The 14,210-nt window shown below is 50.0% G+C and overlaps 1 protein-coding gene across 1 annotated transcript; it reads left to right on the forward strand.

The window, feature by feature from the left end:
* Window positions 1–422: 422 nt before the first annotated feature.
* On the forward strand, window positions 423–13,801 carry FRZB (frizzled related protein). Its single transcript, XM_069860471.1, has 6 exons — window positions 423–878; window positions 7,801–7,848; window positions 10,075–10,140; window positions 10,882–11,086; window positions 11,327–11,390; window positions 12,721–13,801. The coding sequence occupies exons 1-6, from the start codon at window positions 425–427 to the stop codon at window positions 12,829–12,831; spliced, it is 948 nt and encodes a 315-aa protein (XP_069716572.1). The 5' UTR covers window positions 423–424; the 3' UTR covers window positions 12,832–13,801.
* The last annotated feature ends 409 nt before the right edge of the window (window positions 13,802–14,210 follow it).

Genomic DNA, 14,210 nt, shown 5'->3' on the forward strand with positions numbered 1-14,210 from the left:
GGCCCGGGGGGGGCGGTGCAGGGGCAGCTGTGGGGGCGCAGGGCCCGGGGGGGGCGGTGCAGGGGCAGCTGTGGGGGCGCAGGGGCAGCTGTGGGGGCGCAGGGGCAGCTCTGGGGGCGCAGGGCCCGGGGGGGGCGGTGCAGGGGCAGCTGTGGGGGCGCAGGGCCCGGGGGGGGCGGTGCAGGGGCAGCTGTGGGGGCGCAGGGGCAGCTGTGGGGGCGCAGGGGCGGCTCTGGGGGCGCAGGGCCCGGGGGCCGGTGCAGGGGCAGCTGTGGGGGCGCAGGGGCAGCCCGGGGGGGGCGGTGCGATGCCCGCGGGGGGCGGTGCCGGGGCCTGGGGGCCGGTCTCGGGGCCCGGGGGGCCGGTCTCTCTCGGGGCGGGTCCCGGGGCCCGCGGGTCGCTGTCGGCGGGGCCGGGGGTCGGCATGGGTCGCGGAGCGGGGGCGCTGGGGGCCCTGGCCGGGCTGCTGGCTCTGGCCGCGGCGCCGCCGGGGGGGCGGGCGGCGGCGTGCGAGCCGGTGCGGATCCCGCTGTGCGAGCCGCTGCCCTGGAACGCGACGCGGATGCCCAACCACCTGCACCACAGCACGCAGGCCAACGCCGTGCTGGCCATGGAGCAGTTCGAGGGGCTGCTGGGCACGGGCTGCAGCCCCGACCTGCTCTTCTTCCTGTGCGCCATGTACGCGCCCATCTGCGCGCTGGATTTCCCGCACGAGCCCATCAAGCCCTGCCGGGCCGTGTGCGAGCGCGCCCGCCGCGGCTGCGAGCCCGTCCTGCGCCGCTACCGCCACGCCTGGCCGGACAGCCTCGCCTGCGACGGGCTCCCCAGCTACGACCGCGGCGTCTGCATCGCCCCCGAGGCCATCGTGCCCGCCGGAGGTCAGCGGGGCGGGGGGGGAGATGGGGATGGGGAGGGGATGGGATGGGGATAGGATGGGGATGGGGATGGGATGGGGATGGGGATGGGATGGGGATGGGGATGGGATGGGGATGGGGATGGGGATGGGGATGGGGATGGGGATGGAAACGGGATGGGGATGGGGATGGGGATGGGGATGGGGATGGGGATGGGGATGGGGATGGGAGCAGCTGCATCACCCCCAAGGCCATCATGCCCGCTGGGGGTGAGTGGGGATGGGGATGAGAATGAGGATGGGGATGGGGATGAAGATGAAGATGGAGATGGGGATGGGGATGGGGATGGGGATGAGGACGGAGATGGGGATGGGGATGGAAACGGGATGGGATGGGGATGGGGATGGGATGGGGATGCAGGATGGGGATGGGATGGGAGCAGCTGCATCGCCCCCGAGGCCATCGTGCCCACTGGGAGTGAGCGGGGACGGGACGGGGATGGGGATGAGGATGAGGATGAGGATGGGGATGGGGATGGGGATGGGGATGGGGATGAGGATGAGGATGAGGATGGGGATGGGGATGGGGATGAGGATGAGGATGGGGATGGGGATGAGGATGGGGATGGGAATGGGGATGGGGATGGGATGGGAATGGGGATGGGGATAGGATGGGGATGGTGATAGGATGGGATGGGGATGGGGATGGGGATGGGGATGAGGATGAGGATGAGGATGGGGATGGGGATGGGGATGAGGATGAGGATGAGGATGAGGATGGGGATGGGGATGGGGATGGGGATGGGGATGGGGGTGGGATGGGGATGGGGATGAAGATGGAGATGGGGATGCAGGATGGGGATGAGGATGGGGATGAGGATGGGGATGAAGATGGGATGGGGATGGGGATGGGGATGGGATGGGGATGGGGATGGGGATAGGGATGGGGATGGGGATGGGATGGGGATGGGGATGGGATGGGGATGGGGATGGAAACGGGATGGGATGGGGATGGGCATGGGGATAGGATGGGGATGAAGATGAAGATGGAGATGGGGATGCAGGATGGGGATGGAAACAGGATGGGGATGGGGATGGGGATGGGATGGGGATGAAGATGAAGATGGAGATGGGGATGCAGGATGGGGATGGAAACAGGATGGGGATGGGGATGGGATGGGAGCAGCTGCATCGCCCCCGAGGCCATCGTGCCCGCCGGAGGTCAGCGGGGGGTGGGGTGGGATGGGGAGGGGATGGGGAGATGGGGTTGGAGATGAAGACGGAGATGGGGATGGGGAGATGGGGATGGGATGGGATAGGATGGGATGGGGATGCAGGATGGGGATGGGGATGAAGATGAAGATGGGGATGGGGATGAAGACGAAGATGAAGATGGGGATGGGGATGAAGATGAAGATGAAGATGGTGATGGGGATGGGGATGGGGATGCAGGATGGGGATGGAAACGGGATGGGGATGGGATGGGAGCAGCTGCATCGCCCCCGAGGCCATCATGCCCGCGGGGGGTGAGCGGGGACGGGGATGGGGATGGAGATGAGGATGGGGATGAGGATGGGGATGGGGATGGGGATAGGATGGGATGGGGATGGGGATGGGATGGGGAACAAGATGAGGAGCAGGACGGGGACCAGGACTGGGATGGAGAACAGGACGGGACCAGCCAGACAATGGGGTGTGCACAGAAGGGAGGGCAGCTCCTCTGTTTCCCTGCTGTTTCCTGCTTTTCTCTAAGCCTCTTTTCTTTCTCTCCACTTTTTTCTTCCCTCTTCTCTTCCTACATCGCTGCTGGAAAAGTTTTGCCTTTGGGAAAGAGGGTGTGTGACCAGTGCCAGCCCTGCCAGCCTGCTGGGCAACGCTTAAGAGTTACGTTTCACGTAAATGGGAGATGTTTCGATACCCTGTGTTGGTGTTTGCCTGTTAGGAAGGCAAAGCCACCCGAGAGAGGGGGTCGCGCTTGCCCCCAGGCTGCCGGTTCCCACAGCATCTCTCTGCTCCTCCCCAGCCACCCGCTCTCCCCAAAGCGGGCTGCTCCCCTCCAACCAAGTGGATTTTAGGGCAAGAGCTGTGCCAGGAGGACCCCCAGGCAGGATCTGGGGGGGTTGTGGTCTCGCCAGCCTCCTCCATGCCACCAGCACCACAGGAAAACTAAATTGAAGGAGCTATTGAATAGGAAATCAAAGCAAGGCAGTGGGGGGGTTGTCACGAGTGAGCTTTGACCTTTACGGAACAACCCCGGTTCCCGTCTTCCTTGAGGGAAGCGTTTGCTGCTGGTGGAGCTGAGCTCTGTTTCCTTGCTGCAGAGCTGTGGTGTTGGCAGGTCTGGGGCTGCAGTCCGGACCCTCGGGTGCCCGGGTTGTGGGAGCTCGCTCTGGGCAGCAGGTCCCACCTCTCCATCCTCTCCCAGCAGTAGCCTGGGAACGAAAGGTGTTTTTTTTCATGCTGTGCTCGGCGCAGCGTTTGACTGTGCTGCTGTCCCGTTCCCTGATGCTTTACGTATCCCACTGCTGGCAGTGCCAAACACTGTAATTCCCATTTGCCTCTCCTAATGAAACCTCATCAAACCTCGGTTTCCTGCCCGTGCTCCCCAGCTCAGCCTTCCCAGGTAAGCTTCTCTCTCCACCTCTCCCCATTTATTTGTGAGCCAGGCTGACCCCGCTCCTTCTCCATTGAGTTACCCTCTCCACCTCTTGAGATCTCAAGTCAGTGGCTGTACTCTGGTGTTTCCAGTTGTTTCCTCTCTTTCTCTAACCTTTCTAATTGCTGCCGTCTTGCCCGTCCGTCCGTCCGTCCGTCCGTCCATCCATCCATCCATCCATCCATCCATCCATCCATCCATCCTTCCCCCCAGCAGTTGTCCCCAGCCCGGGGACCGAGCCATCTCTGTGTTCCTGCTGCTCCTGCAGGGATGCTCTGGGGTAGGACGGGTTTGAACACCGAGCACCTTTCTCCGCAGCAGGAAGGTGCTTTCAAAAACCACCTTAAAAATGGCCCCAGGCGGAGTGAGGCTTGGCAGGTCTGCAGGCTCTGAAAGCGATTGCATCCAAATCTGGGGGGAGGGAGTTTGGCTAAAACTGCCCCCGAGTTACCTATTCCCGAGGACCTCAGCAGCACAATAACCTCTTTGAGGGGTTCCAGGGCCGGATCCATGAAAACTCTCTTTCAGTGAATGAGAACCTGATGACATTCTCATTTCTGGGCTGAAAAATGTTGAACCGATGCATTATGCACCAGACTGAAAGAATCCTTCTTGAGGGAATAAAACCGCTCCTTTAGAAAGCGGAGCGGAGGATTTCTGTTCTAGGAAAAGGTAAGGTGAACGCTTCCAAGTTCAATTCTCCAAATAAAGGATTGCAGCCAAGTCGAGGACACGAATAACCCCCTGCCTCAGGGGGACCGTGCAGAATACCTGCTCTTATTTTATCTCTGAAGCACTCCTGCCCCTCGCGCTGCCCGCAGGCTGCATCCAACAGGGCAGGCAGGAATGCAAATCTGTGTTTTTCCCGGACATCTGGTGTGAAAGAGGTTTTTTTTAATTCTTCAGAAGCGAAATTCTGTTTTCTCTTTTGTTTCTTGCTGCCTGCAGAGGAACGGGACTGTGCCGTCTCCTTGCCTTGTGAGATCTGTGCGTTGCTGCTGGAGAGGATTAGTGCAGTCGTCCCGTCCCTTCCGTGACGCAGCAGCCCAAAGGATGGTCTGGTCAGGGGTTTGTCAGGGACAGAGTTCGGAAAGCCCAATTTCTGTTCCTTTTTCGAACATTAGACCCTGCCTCTTCCTGAGTTCCGGGTTCAACTGGGCGCAGGGGCTCTTCTGGCCCTCAGGACACCCTTTCTTTGGGCTGAGTCACCTGCAAGAAGCTGCAGGGGGTTAACATCACGCCACGTTGGTTATCGTTTGCTCTCCTGATGCCGGGAAGAGCTTGTGCAGACACTTGCAGAAGTTCCCTGTCACCGGTGAGGTATTTGATCTCCAGTTCTCGTGTCAGTGATACCAAGTTAAAGATCATTTGAAGTTCACTTGCTTGGGACGCTGACTTGGAGAAGCACTTTGGCGCCCGTGCTTAGCTGCTGCTGTCAAGCAGGGTGTTTATGTCTTGAGTGAGGTGTTTATTCCTGTAGCTGGTGATAAAAGGAGAGCGGTGTGATGGGTGCCATGCACATCAGAGGACAGACCATCCGTTGAATTTCTTTCCCTTTTTAGCTTATTTAGATAGAAAAATAGCTTGAAGGCATGTTGGGTTGTTGATGGGATGTTGGAGAAAAGGGAGGTGGCGTCACAAGGCATCGACCACGTGTAATTAATGTCCAAACTGGTTTGGGTGGGTGATGATCATAAGATGACTGATGAGAACTTTGACTCTCTTAAAAAAAAATACCGTCTCTTAAACATCAAAGAAAATTAACGACTATTCAAGCGATGGAGGCGTATTTTCTTTATTCCTATGTGAACCGACGATTTCTCCATGTAGACCAAGCCCTGCCTGTCTGCCCTGATGAATCTGTAGTGATCCAGAGTGGGAATTTGGCCCTGTATGCTTAGCAGAAAAGCGAAAGAGCCATTGCCCATGCTTGTTATTAACTTCATTTCCAAAACAGTGGTTTCCAAAGTCTGTATAAGACTTGCTCTGACTCAGACGTTGCGTGGCTCTACTTAGAGCAGCTGAAATGAGCTGCAGCAGGGGGAGCGTTTCGGACTGTGCCGAGGCCAAGCGGTCATGGCCAGGTTGTCGTTTTAAAGTCGAGACTCAGTTTAGGGGCTTACTCAAAACTCAGATGCAGCTTCCTTTCTCAGTTAAAGAACAAAAGCCTTAAAAGAAGACGGGAAGAGTGAATAAGTGTGCTTAAACCTTATTAATGGTGATGTGTAGGTTGTCTCCTACGGTGGCTTTTCCAGTTGAAGCATCAAGTCAAGACCTAGGCTGTTAAATGTCATCAGAACCCAGCAGGGTTCATTAGCTGGAAGGATTCACGACGTGGGGCAGCCCCGTTGTGTTGGAGGCAGCTTTGCATTTCATAGGATCACTAGGTTGGAAAAGACCTCTTAGATCATCAAGTCGGCCATTCCTGTCTGCCACTGAGCCGTGTCCTTGAGAAGTGTTCAAGTGTCCCCTGTCAAATCTTAACGAGGATCGATTTTCTTGTTACTTCGCTTTCGCTGTGCACGATTTCGCGATCAGACTAGTGAAGAGCCTCCCTGTATTAAGACCTGACACATTCTTTAACTGCAGTGACAGTGTCGTGTTACTTTTAGCTTTTTTCTCTGCCTTTTTTTTTTTTTATTTAAACAGTGGTACAAGTAAGACGCTTGCTCAAAACTCTGTTTTCCCAAACATCTCACGCCAATCTGCGATCCAGGCATTGTTATTTTCTACAGTTCCTACACAAGTGGCTTTTATTCTGCTCTCCTTATTAGCGGTTTGGTTTGGTTTTTTTTATATAGCATCCCTCTGAAAAGTGATTAATTAAAACAGCTTATCGGAAAAATCAATTAGGATTTTTCCCTGTGCTCTTAAACCAAAATTTACTAGGAAGTCTTTGGATTGGAGCTCTGGATAATATTTCCTCTTTGGCAATCCTACTAATCGTTGCTGACAGATATTTCTTTCAGAAAGATTGTTTCGCATAGGCAAAACTTGGCAGAAGGGTCTCCTCCCAAGAGAAGTGGAACAATAGGAAGTCAGCTGTTTGTTTTTAAAAATAGCTTTTTCTTTTTTTTTTTTTCCTGCCTGCGTTACAACCGAAGGTCTGAGCGGCGTGGAGCCTCCTGATGGAGAGAGGTCCCTGGCCTTAGACTTGTGCGGTCAGGGCATGGACTTTTGTGGCTGCTCACTCGCGTCTGAATTAGTAACTAATATTAGATTTCTCGTAAACAGGCGTTTAAAATGTCTATTTGCAGGATTTGTGGTTAAATAATAGCCCCAGCCCTTAAAATATAGTTCACACATCTAAACCTTCCCCTGTGCTGAGCATCATCTGTGTCCTGGGCTCGAGGGGTTGAGAGGAGCTGGTGTTACGTGGCTGCACGCTCGTTTGTGCTGTAGTGCGAAGGCATCCCTGATAATGGAAGGGTGTTAAAAGGGTGGTGTTTATATGATGCCGGCTTCCAGAGTTGTAACAAACCCATTTTGGCGTGCGAGCTTAGAAGAGGGGGCTTTTCTTGGAAAGCTCACTCCTTTCTCCCTGTTTTGTGTCATTGTAATAAAGTTTACTGCCTCCCTCCCAAGTCTTGTTCCTCTTGCGTTTATTTTTTTCTTAGCTTGTGCGTCATTATACGCATTAGCAGACTTGGTTTTCGTAATGGAGCATATGTATAAATCCATTAAATTGTGTGATTTAATAAACAGCAGGTTTGAAACGATGTGTTTTACCGATGTGGGACACATTCCACTTACCAATGTGTCTAAAAGCCGTTCTCTGGACATCATGCCCTTTTTTCCTTCTGTTCCTTATCTGTCCTTCAAACTAATCAGTACGTTTTTAAACCGAGGGGAAAGGGAAGGTCTGAAACATTTGTTTTGGCATTTGCTCCAATGATACGATTGTGGTTTGTTGGTTTGATTTCCTCAGTAACCAAAAAAACAAGCCAGAGGTAATTTCTCCTTCATCATCTAATTAAGTGCAAACAGTCTGTGTACTTTATTTCCAGACGCTTGTAAGTTCATGCCATAAATTTCCGTCCTCATCCTAAACCTGCCAGTACGAACGGGATGTTTAACCTGCTCCAACATTTAACGTGATGTGCTGGGTCTGGGGGAAGCTCAGATAAGAAATCGTGTCAGCTTCATAGAACATTGCGATCTGTTAGTTAATGAAGCAATTAATGTACTCATTATTAGAGTAGGAGAAAAGATTGTGAATGTGGAAGTATTGAAATAATACAATATTAAAAAATACTAATGTTTCTTTATGTGTTTTATCACTCCATGCCAGATTTCCCTATGGATTCCAACAGCGGCAGCTGTCGAGGTGCTGGCATCGGTGAGTACACTTTTATACAACTGTGGAATAAGGTAGAGTCTTTCAACTCGTTTTAATACTTAATAAAGCGAGGTAATCCAAAGGGATGCGCTGATTTCCATAAAAGTTTTGCCTCAAACGCTCAGAGTGTGCATCAAATGGATTTTTCACTGGGCAAAACCAGTTCATTCCGACTTCAAAATCTGCAAATGAAATTCTGACCTCTTTGTCGACAATGCCAAAAATCTCAGTGACCCTGAGGAGATTGAGGCTGAGACCCGAGGCTGGTTTTATTCCGGCAGGTCCCTCATCGCTTTTTTATTGTTGTTTTGCTTTGTTTTTCTCTGGATCTGAGTAAAACCCCTTGAGTTTTATCACTGGTCTTAAGCACACAAAGAAGCAAAGCCCAGGTTGGTAGGTGATAGAGTATAAAAATGTGAATTTGTTGCTTCAGCAAGCCCATGATTGTAGTTTTCCTTGGATTTTGCACCCGTTCCTTCAGAACTCGTCCTCGTAGGCCGTAGTCAGAAAGGTAGCACGTGGAGATCTAGCTTTGGCCATCGTGTCTTTCCTTCCCTGGTGGTTCTGGCCAGCTGCAGCTTGGGATCCGGTTGCTCCAAGCCCCATCCAATCTGGCCTGGAACCCCTCCAGGGATGGGGCAGCCTCCGCTTTGGCTGATGCAAAGGACTCAGTCCAACCTGTGTGAGCCTCTGCCGCTCATCTCGGTGCTTGAGATGTAACGTTGTGGTGGTCCCAGAGCTCTTCTGGTGATGCTGGAAGCTTCGGAGGAGACTGGTGTGTGATGTGGGAGCTCCCACAGGCAGAGGGAGAGCCAAGAATCCCTTCTCTTCTCTGCCTTTGTTATTTTAACACAGCCTCATACAAAGCTGGAGGCTGCAGGACTCTATATATAGATTCCTGAGGATGTCTTTGAAATTCAAGGAAACAATGTGCTCTTCTTTGGAAATGATCTCCTCTTTCCTGCACTTATTTGTGTTTCCGACTACAAAAATGCTTCAATAGAAAAGAAATCGGGATTTGCAAAGCCCATAACCAGATACTTCCATCTTTTTTTTTTTTTTAATGTGCAGAAATCTAGCAAATGAAAAGTTCTTTTTCAGACTCCCCCTGTTGGATTTCACTAAAAAACTAGCTTACGCGCGTTGGTGTTTTAGAAGATGGGCTGTAGGAATAGGCTGCAGTAAGTCTGCCCCCACTTAGCTGCTAAATCAAATGTCAGAATAGGCGACCGTGTGTACGTAATAGTGGGGCTGCTGTTTGAAACGCCTCCACCAAACTCCACTTAGGCACTAGCTCGAAATAAGTAAATATTTGCGTTAGAAGAACCAGCCGTGAAACACTGGTGGGTTTATGAGCGCATGGGTCTGGAGCTGCTCCCCGGGCACTAATGAAAATGTTTTTCCCTCTGTTATTGTTCCCAGCTGGCTGGAAGCTGCACCGCTGCTCGGACAGGGCTCATTTGTGCTGTCCATTGAAGGCCATCTTTAGTGCCATAAAGGCTAATAATTTCCCTGTTTTAATTAAACATGAGGGTCTGGGTCATAATAAAATTGTGTAAAATGACACACGAACTGAGAAGGAGTCCGCAACGAGGCTGAAGTGCGCTGGCAGCCCAGAAACCAACCGTGTCCTGGGCTGCATCGAAAGCAGCGTGGCCAGCAGGGCGAGGGAGGGGATTCTGCTCCTCTGCTCCTCTCTGGTGGCTGCCCCATCCCTGGGGGGGTTCCAGGCCAGGTTGGATGGGGCTTGGAGCCCCTGATCCAGTGGGAGGTGTCCCTGCCCATGGCAGGGGGTTGAAACTAGATTCATCTTTGAGATCTCTTCAAACCCAAACCGTTCTGTAATTCTATGATACAAAATTGCAGCTCCTGGGAGCACAGAAGAGACCGAGATTGAACATTGAACTGGCTTAAAATGGAAGATTTTGTCACTTTAGGCTCCAAATCCTCGTGTCTTTTTTGTTGTGGCATTAGTTGGTTGTAGTGGCTTTGTTTTTTAGATTCCAGCATGTCCAGTTTTCTCCTAGAAGCCTTTGAGGTCTCACGAGCACTTCCACAACAAATTTGGACAGAACAGACCAGGAACGTCCTGTGTTTTTTAATATTTCACTTGCCTGTAATAAACAAGTCAGTTTAGTGACATTTTTGTTAGGTGTGAGCTGGGGGTTGGAGATCGTCGCTGAACAGAGGCTCTTTTCTTTCTAAACAATCTTTCTGTTTTTACAGAGCGCTGCAAATGCAAGCCCATAAAAGCTACCCAGAAGACCTATCTACGCAACAATTACAACTACGGTAAGAGCGGCTGCTTGGCCAACCCCCAGCATTTGTAAGGCTACAGCCAGGGGAAAATTGCCATTAATAAAGCCCATGGTCCCAATCACTGATGTTAATCCAGTGGTGCTTATTACAGAAGGGAGATCTGTCCTGAAACAATTCCCAGGTAGAAGCCCGGAGGGGATGAGCTTAATACCTTAGCAAGAGTGGCTTTTTTGGCGTTGAGTGGTAGCACAGGCAGCTGGGGTTTGTGCACTTTAGTGTGAAAAGTGATGTGACACAAATGACGTTGTGGGCTGCTGCGCTGGAACAGCCTCTTTGCTTTCCAGCTCCAGTGTGCTCTGCTCTTACAGGAAAAGATGTTTTTACTCCCTTTCATGCCTGCAAACTCACCATGGGGTCTAGGTTCTTTCTTTCTCACGTGGAAGGAGAACGTGCAGGGAATATATTTAAAGTGGGGAAGGTGAAGAAGAAGGGACGCTAAAGTTAAAGCCCAACTTAAACAGGACGTACATCAAACTGGTACGCATCTCCTGCTCGTGACCCTGCTGTTATGAGGTACAGTGAGCTGCCTGGACCTTCTTGCTGGAGGATGAAGTAATGAAGCGAAGACTTGGGGGCAGGGGCATTGCTGGAGTGCAGCTGAGCTTTTGATAATGGACCATGCAAAAGGCTAATCCCAGAGGTCACGCAGAGCAGCTCGGGGGCGACCTGCATTATCTGCTGCTGCTAACTACACTCTTTGTGACTTTTTCCCAGTCATTCGAGCTAAAGTGAAGGAGGTGAAGACTAAATGCCATGATGTCACTGCGGTGGTGGAAGTAAAGGAGATCCTAAAATCTTCGCTGGTGAACATCCCAAAAGACACTGTAAACCTTCACACAAATTCTGGCTGCCTGTGCCCACCCCTCAGCGCCAACGAAGAGTACCTCATCATGGGCTATGAAGATGAGGAGCGCTCCAGGTAACTCTTCCTGCATTGTCCTTGGAGCTTATTTGCTGGTGTTTTGTTCCCCTGCCTGTAAAGCTGAATTTGGGAACCACTGGGAAAGGAAAAATAGATGTGACTCGGTTTTTCTCCTTAATGGTATTTGTGGGGTACAAGGCTCTCTGCGAGGGACAGAGATCTTGAGTCTGGCATGGGCTGGGTTGCACAGACTGTGGGTGCCTGTTGATGGAGGAACTGGCTGTCTCTGTTGTGTAGGTTACTCTTGGTGGAAGGCTCCATAGCTGAGAAATGGAAGGATCGGCTCGGTAAAAAAGTAAAGGTAAGAAAATAGCTCACCGCAAGCCAAATGTTGCCGATACCATGAAACATCTACCTAATCTTTTCAAAAATAAGGGAAGAAAAGATGTGCTGACCCCTGTTAATTAAAATCAAGTAGGAAAACCAGCTTGCTGTGCTAGTTGCCGTGTTACTTAGGAGTGCACGGTGAGAAAACTAAAGGGATACATCGAATTACCCCAAAGTACATCAGCATAGCAGCAATCCAAACCTGCATCTCAAAAAGCAAACGATAGGTGTGTTTTCACTCTTTAGGCACACTATGCCCTCTGTAACACACACCTGCTTAATTGGGATTGTGATGCTAATTAGAAGAGAGGGCTTCACAAGTGTTTTCCAGTCTAAGTCAGAATTATACTTTTCAGATTTCATATTTAAACACAGTTCTCTTACCAAAGCATGTGGTATTTTGAAGTGACTTTCCTGGCTTAGCTGAGGGATGTACAGGGTAAGGAACAAATCGTAAGCAGTGAGCTCAAATGCAAACGATATATGAAAATATATTCTGATGTTATCTAATTCAAATGTATTCTAATTCTAATCCTTCCACATTCTGGAAGGATTGCCTGTGTATGTTTTGATGCATCACAAAGTACCAGTGATTTCAGTGCTGTTAGGAGTGTTATTTTACAGAGAATATTCTTATTTTGACAGAATTTCTCCACTGTTGGTTTGACATAATCATAGAATCATAGAATCGTTTGGGTTGGAAATTAATATAATGTTGTTATTAATATAACAGAACATAATAATTATAATCATAATAAATCACTTGACTGTGGTTTTGTCCTATTTTCCCCAGAGACTGCACAGATAGCTTAATTTACATTTTATTATTTAGAGGGTGAGATGCTTTTCTGCTGAAGCCAGTATGTCTTGTATAAGCCCCTTCATTCACAGAGGCTACAAGAAGGCCGGGAAATGATTTTCCTGTTTTGAATCATAGAATCCCGAGGTTGGAAAAGACCTTTGAGATCATCGAGTCCAGCCATACCTGTCCACTACTAGATCAGATCCCTGAGCACCTCGTCTGCCTGGGTTTTAAGCCACTCCAGGGGTGGGGACTCCACCGCCTCCCTGGGCAGCTGGAGAACCCTTTCAGGGAAGAAGTTTTTCCTAATGTCCAATCTGAAAAAAGCAACTTTTAAAGCGACTTTAACCAATCATTTCACTTTCTACCATTTACACTCAAGGTTAACGTGGTGGGAAGGGCGACAGCTTTTATTCTTTTGCTGCTGTTTGTAAACACACCTGTTGTTTTAGGTATATCTTTTATGAGCTCTTTGGTAATTTCTTTGCCTTTCGGTACGCAGCGCTGGGATCAGAAGCTCCGCCACCTCGGGAAGGCAAAGGGAGAGCCCGGACACGGCGAGGCGGCTGTGAAGCCGGGCAGACCCAGCAGTGCCCGGCAAGCGCACAGTTAGATGTGGGCTGCCGTGCGTTGCCACGCAGTGGACTATCTACCAAGACTTCATTGTTGAAGCAGCAACGGAGAAATTGCACTATTGCACGTTGTATTCTATTGTTTACTACAAAATAATGTTTTAGCTTATATTAGTTTTTATTCTCCCTCTTGTTTTCTGCCTTATTTTTTTGGCTGTGTGCAAGCTCTGGAAGTATATATATATTTTTTCTGTTACTAAGAACTGTAGGAAACTGCCCTTATGAGATGGGGAAAGAGCAGGATGTGCAGAATTGACCATTTTACCTCCTGAATCTTCGTAGGGAGCAAATTCTGATGCAGGCAGAAAGGAGATGTGGCAAAGACCATTGCTTCGAGTCACGGCTCACACAGCTTCCCCCAGTCACTCTGTCATAGTCGCTGTTTGCTGGAACTCATTGTGCTGGGGAGAGGTTGGTTGTCTGTTCTGAAAGGTTTAAATTTTTATTCTGAGATATAATTCTCAAGTATATAAAGAAATGATGTTGAGAACTGTTTTAATCAGTACACCTTTGTTTTCTTACTCCTAAATAAACCACTTGGGTAAGCCTAAGTCTAACTTAAAATATGTCCTGTGACCGGCATGGTGGGCTTATAGGCAGGGGACCTGGGCTTCCCAGTGCTCTGGACCGTGCAGGATGTAATTTATAATATCCGTATTCTCTGATAACGGCAGTTTTTCCCCCTTTTCTTCCCTCTCTCTGCTGAGTTGTAGGAATAGACTGAACTTACCAGGCCTGCTTCTCAGTACAGGTCTGCACTTTATCCTTTCGGGTTTGTGGTGTTATTCTTAAATCCATGCCTACATAAACAAGCCTTCAATGCTCAGTAAAATATGTCCAATAAAAGAATTGTAGTTGAATTTTGTAGTTGCCAACACAGACCTTATCTGACTTTTGAACCAACGTCATATTTTTATATTACTGTTCAAAATACAAAAAGGAGAAAAAACCTTTGGTTTTGTGCTTTTCTAGAATTCTTTGCAGATGGTGCTGAAATATTTGAAACTGTTTTCTGTTTCCCTATTCTCTCGTGTTCAAAAGACATTACAAGTGGCATCTGCAGCCCAGAAACCCAACTGTGTCCTGGGCTGCACCCAGAGCAGTGGGACTAGCAGGAAGAGGAAGGGGATTCTGCCCTTCTGTTCCTCTCTACTGAGACCCCACCTGGAGCCCTGCACTTAAAGCAGGTCAGTGTCTGCTAACGAGGACTGGTTTACTCAATTAAACTGTCTGTAAAGGTCCTGCTTTCAATCCAACATCTGCTTCGTCCGTTTCTGAAAGTGAGATCCTCTCGCTTCATATTTTAATCCCCCTAGATAGGGACAAAGGAAAAATAATGCTCTCTGGAGACAAAGTACGG

The sequence above is a fragment of the Phaenicophaeus curvirostris genome, chromosome 7, assembly GCF_032191515.1.
Source record: "Phaenicophaeus curvirostris isolate KB17595 chromosome 7, BPBGC_Pcur_1.0, whole genome shotgun sequence".
In the NCBI taxonomy this organism is placed as follows: domain Eukaryota; kingdom Metazoa; phylum Chordata; class Aves; order Cuculiformes; family Cuculidae; genus Phaenicophaeus; species Phaenicophaeus curvirostris.

Coding starts and splice junctions, on each gene's coding strand:
- FRZB (XM_069860471.1), top strand. CDS start 425: ATGGGTCGCGGAGCGGGGGCGCTGGGGGCCCTGGCCGGGCTGCTGGCT. Junction 879..7,800: donor GGCCATCGTGCCCGCCGGAG/GTCAGCGGGGCG, acceptor ACTCCATGCCAG/ATTTCCCTATGGATTCCAAC. Junction 11,391..12,720: donor GGCTCGGTAAAAAAGTAAAG/GTAAGAAAATAG, acceptor TTCGGTACGCAG/CGCTGGGATCAGAAGCTCCG.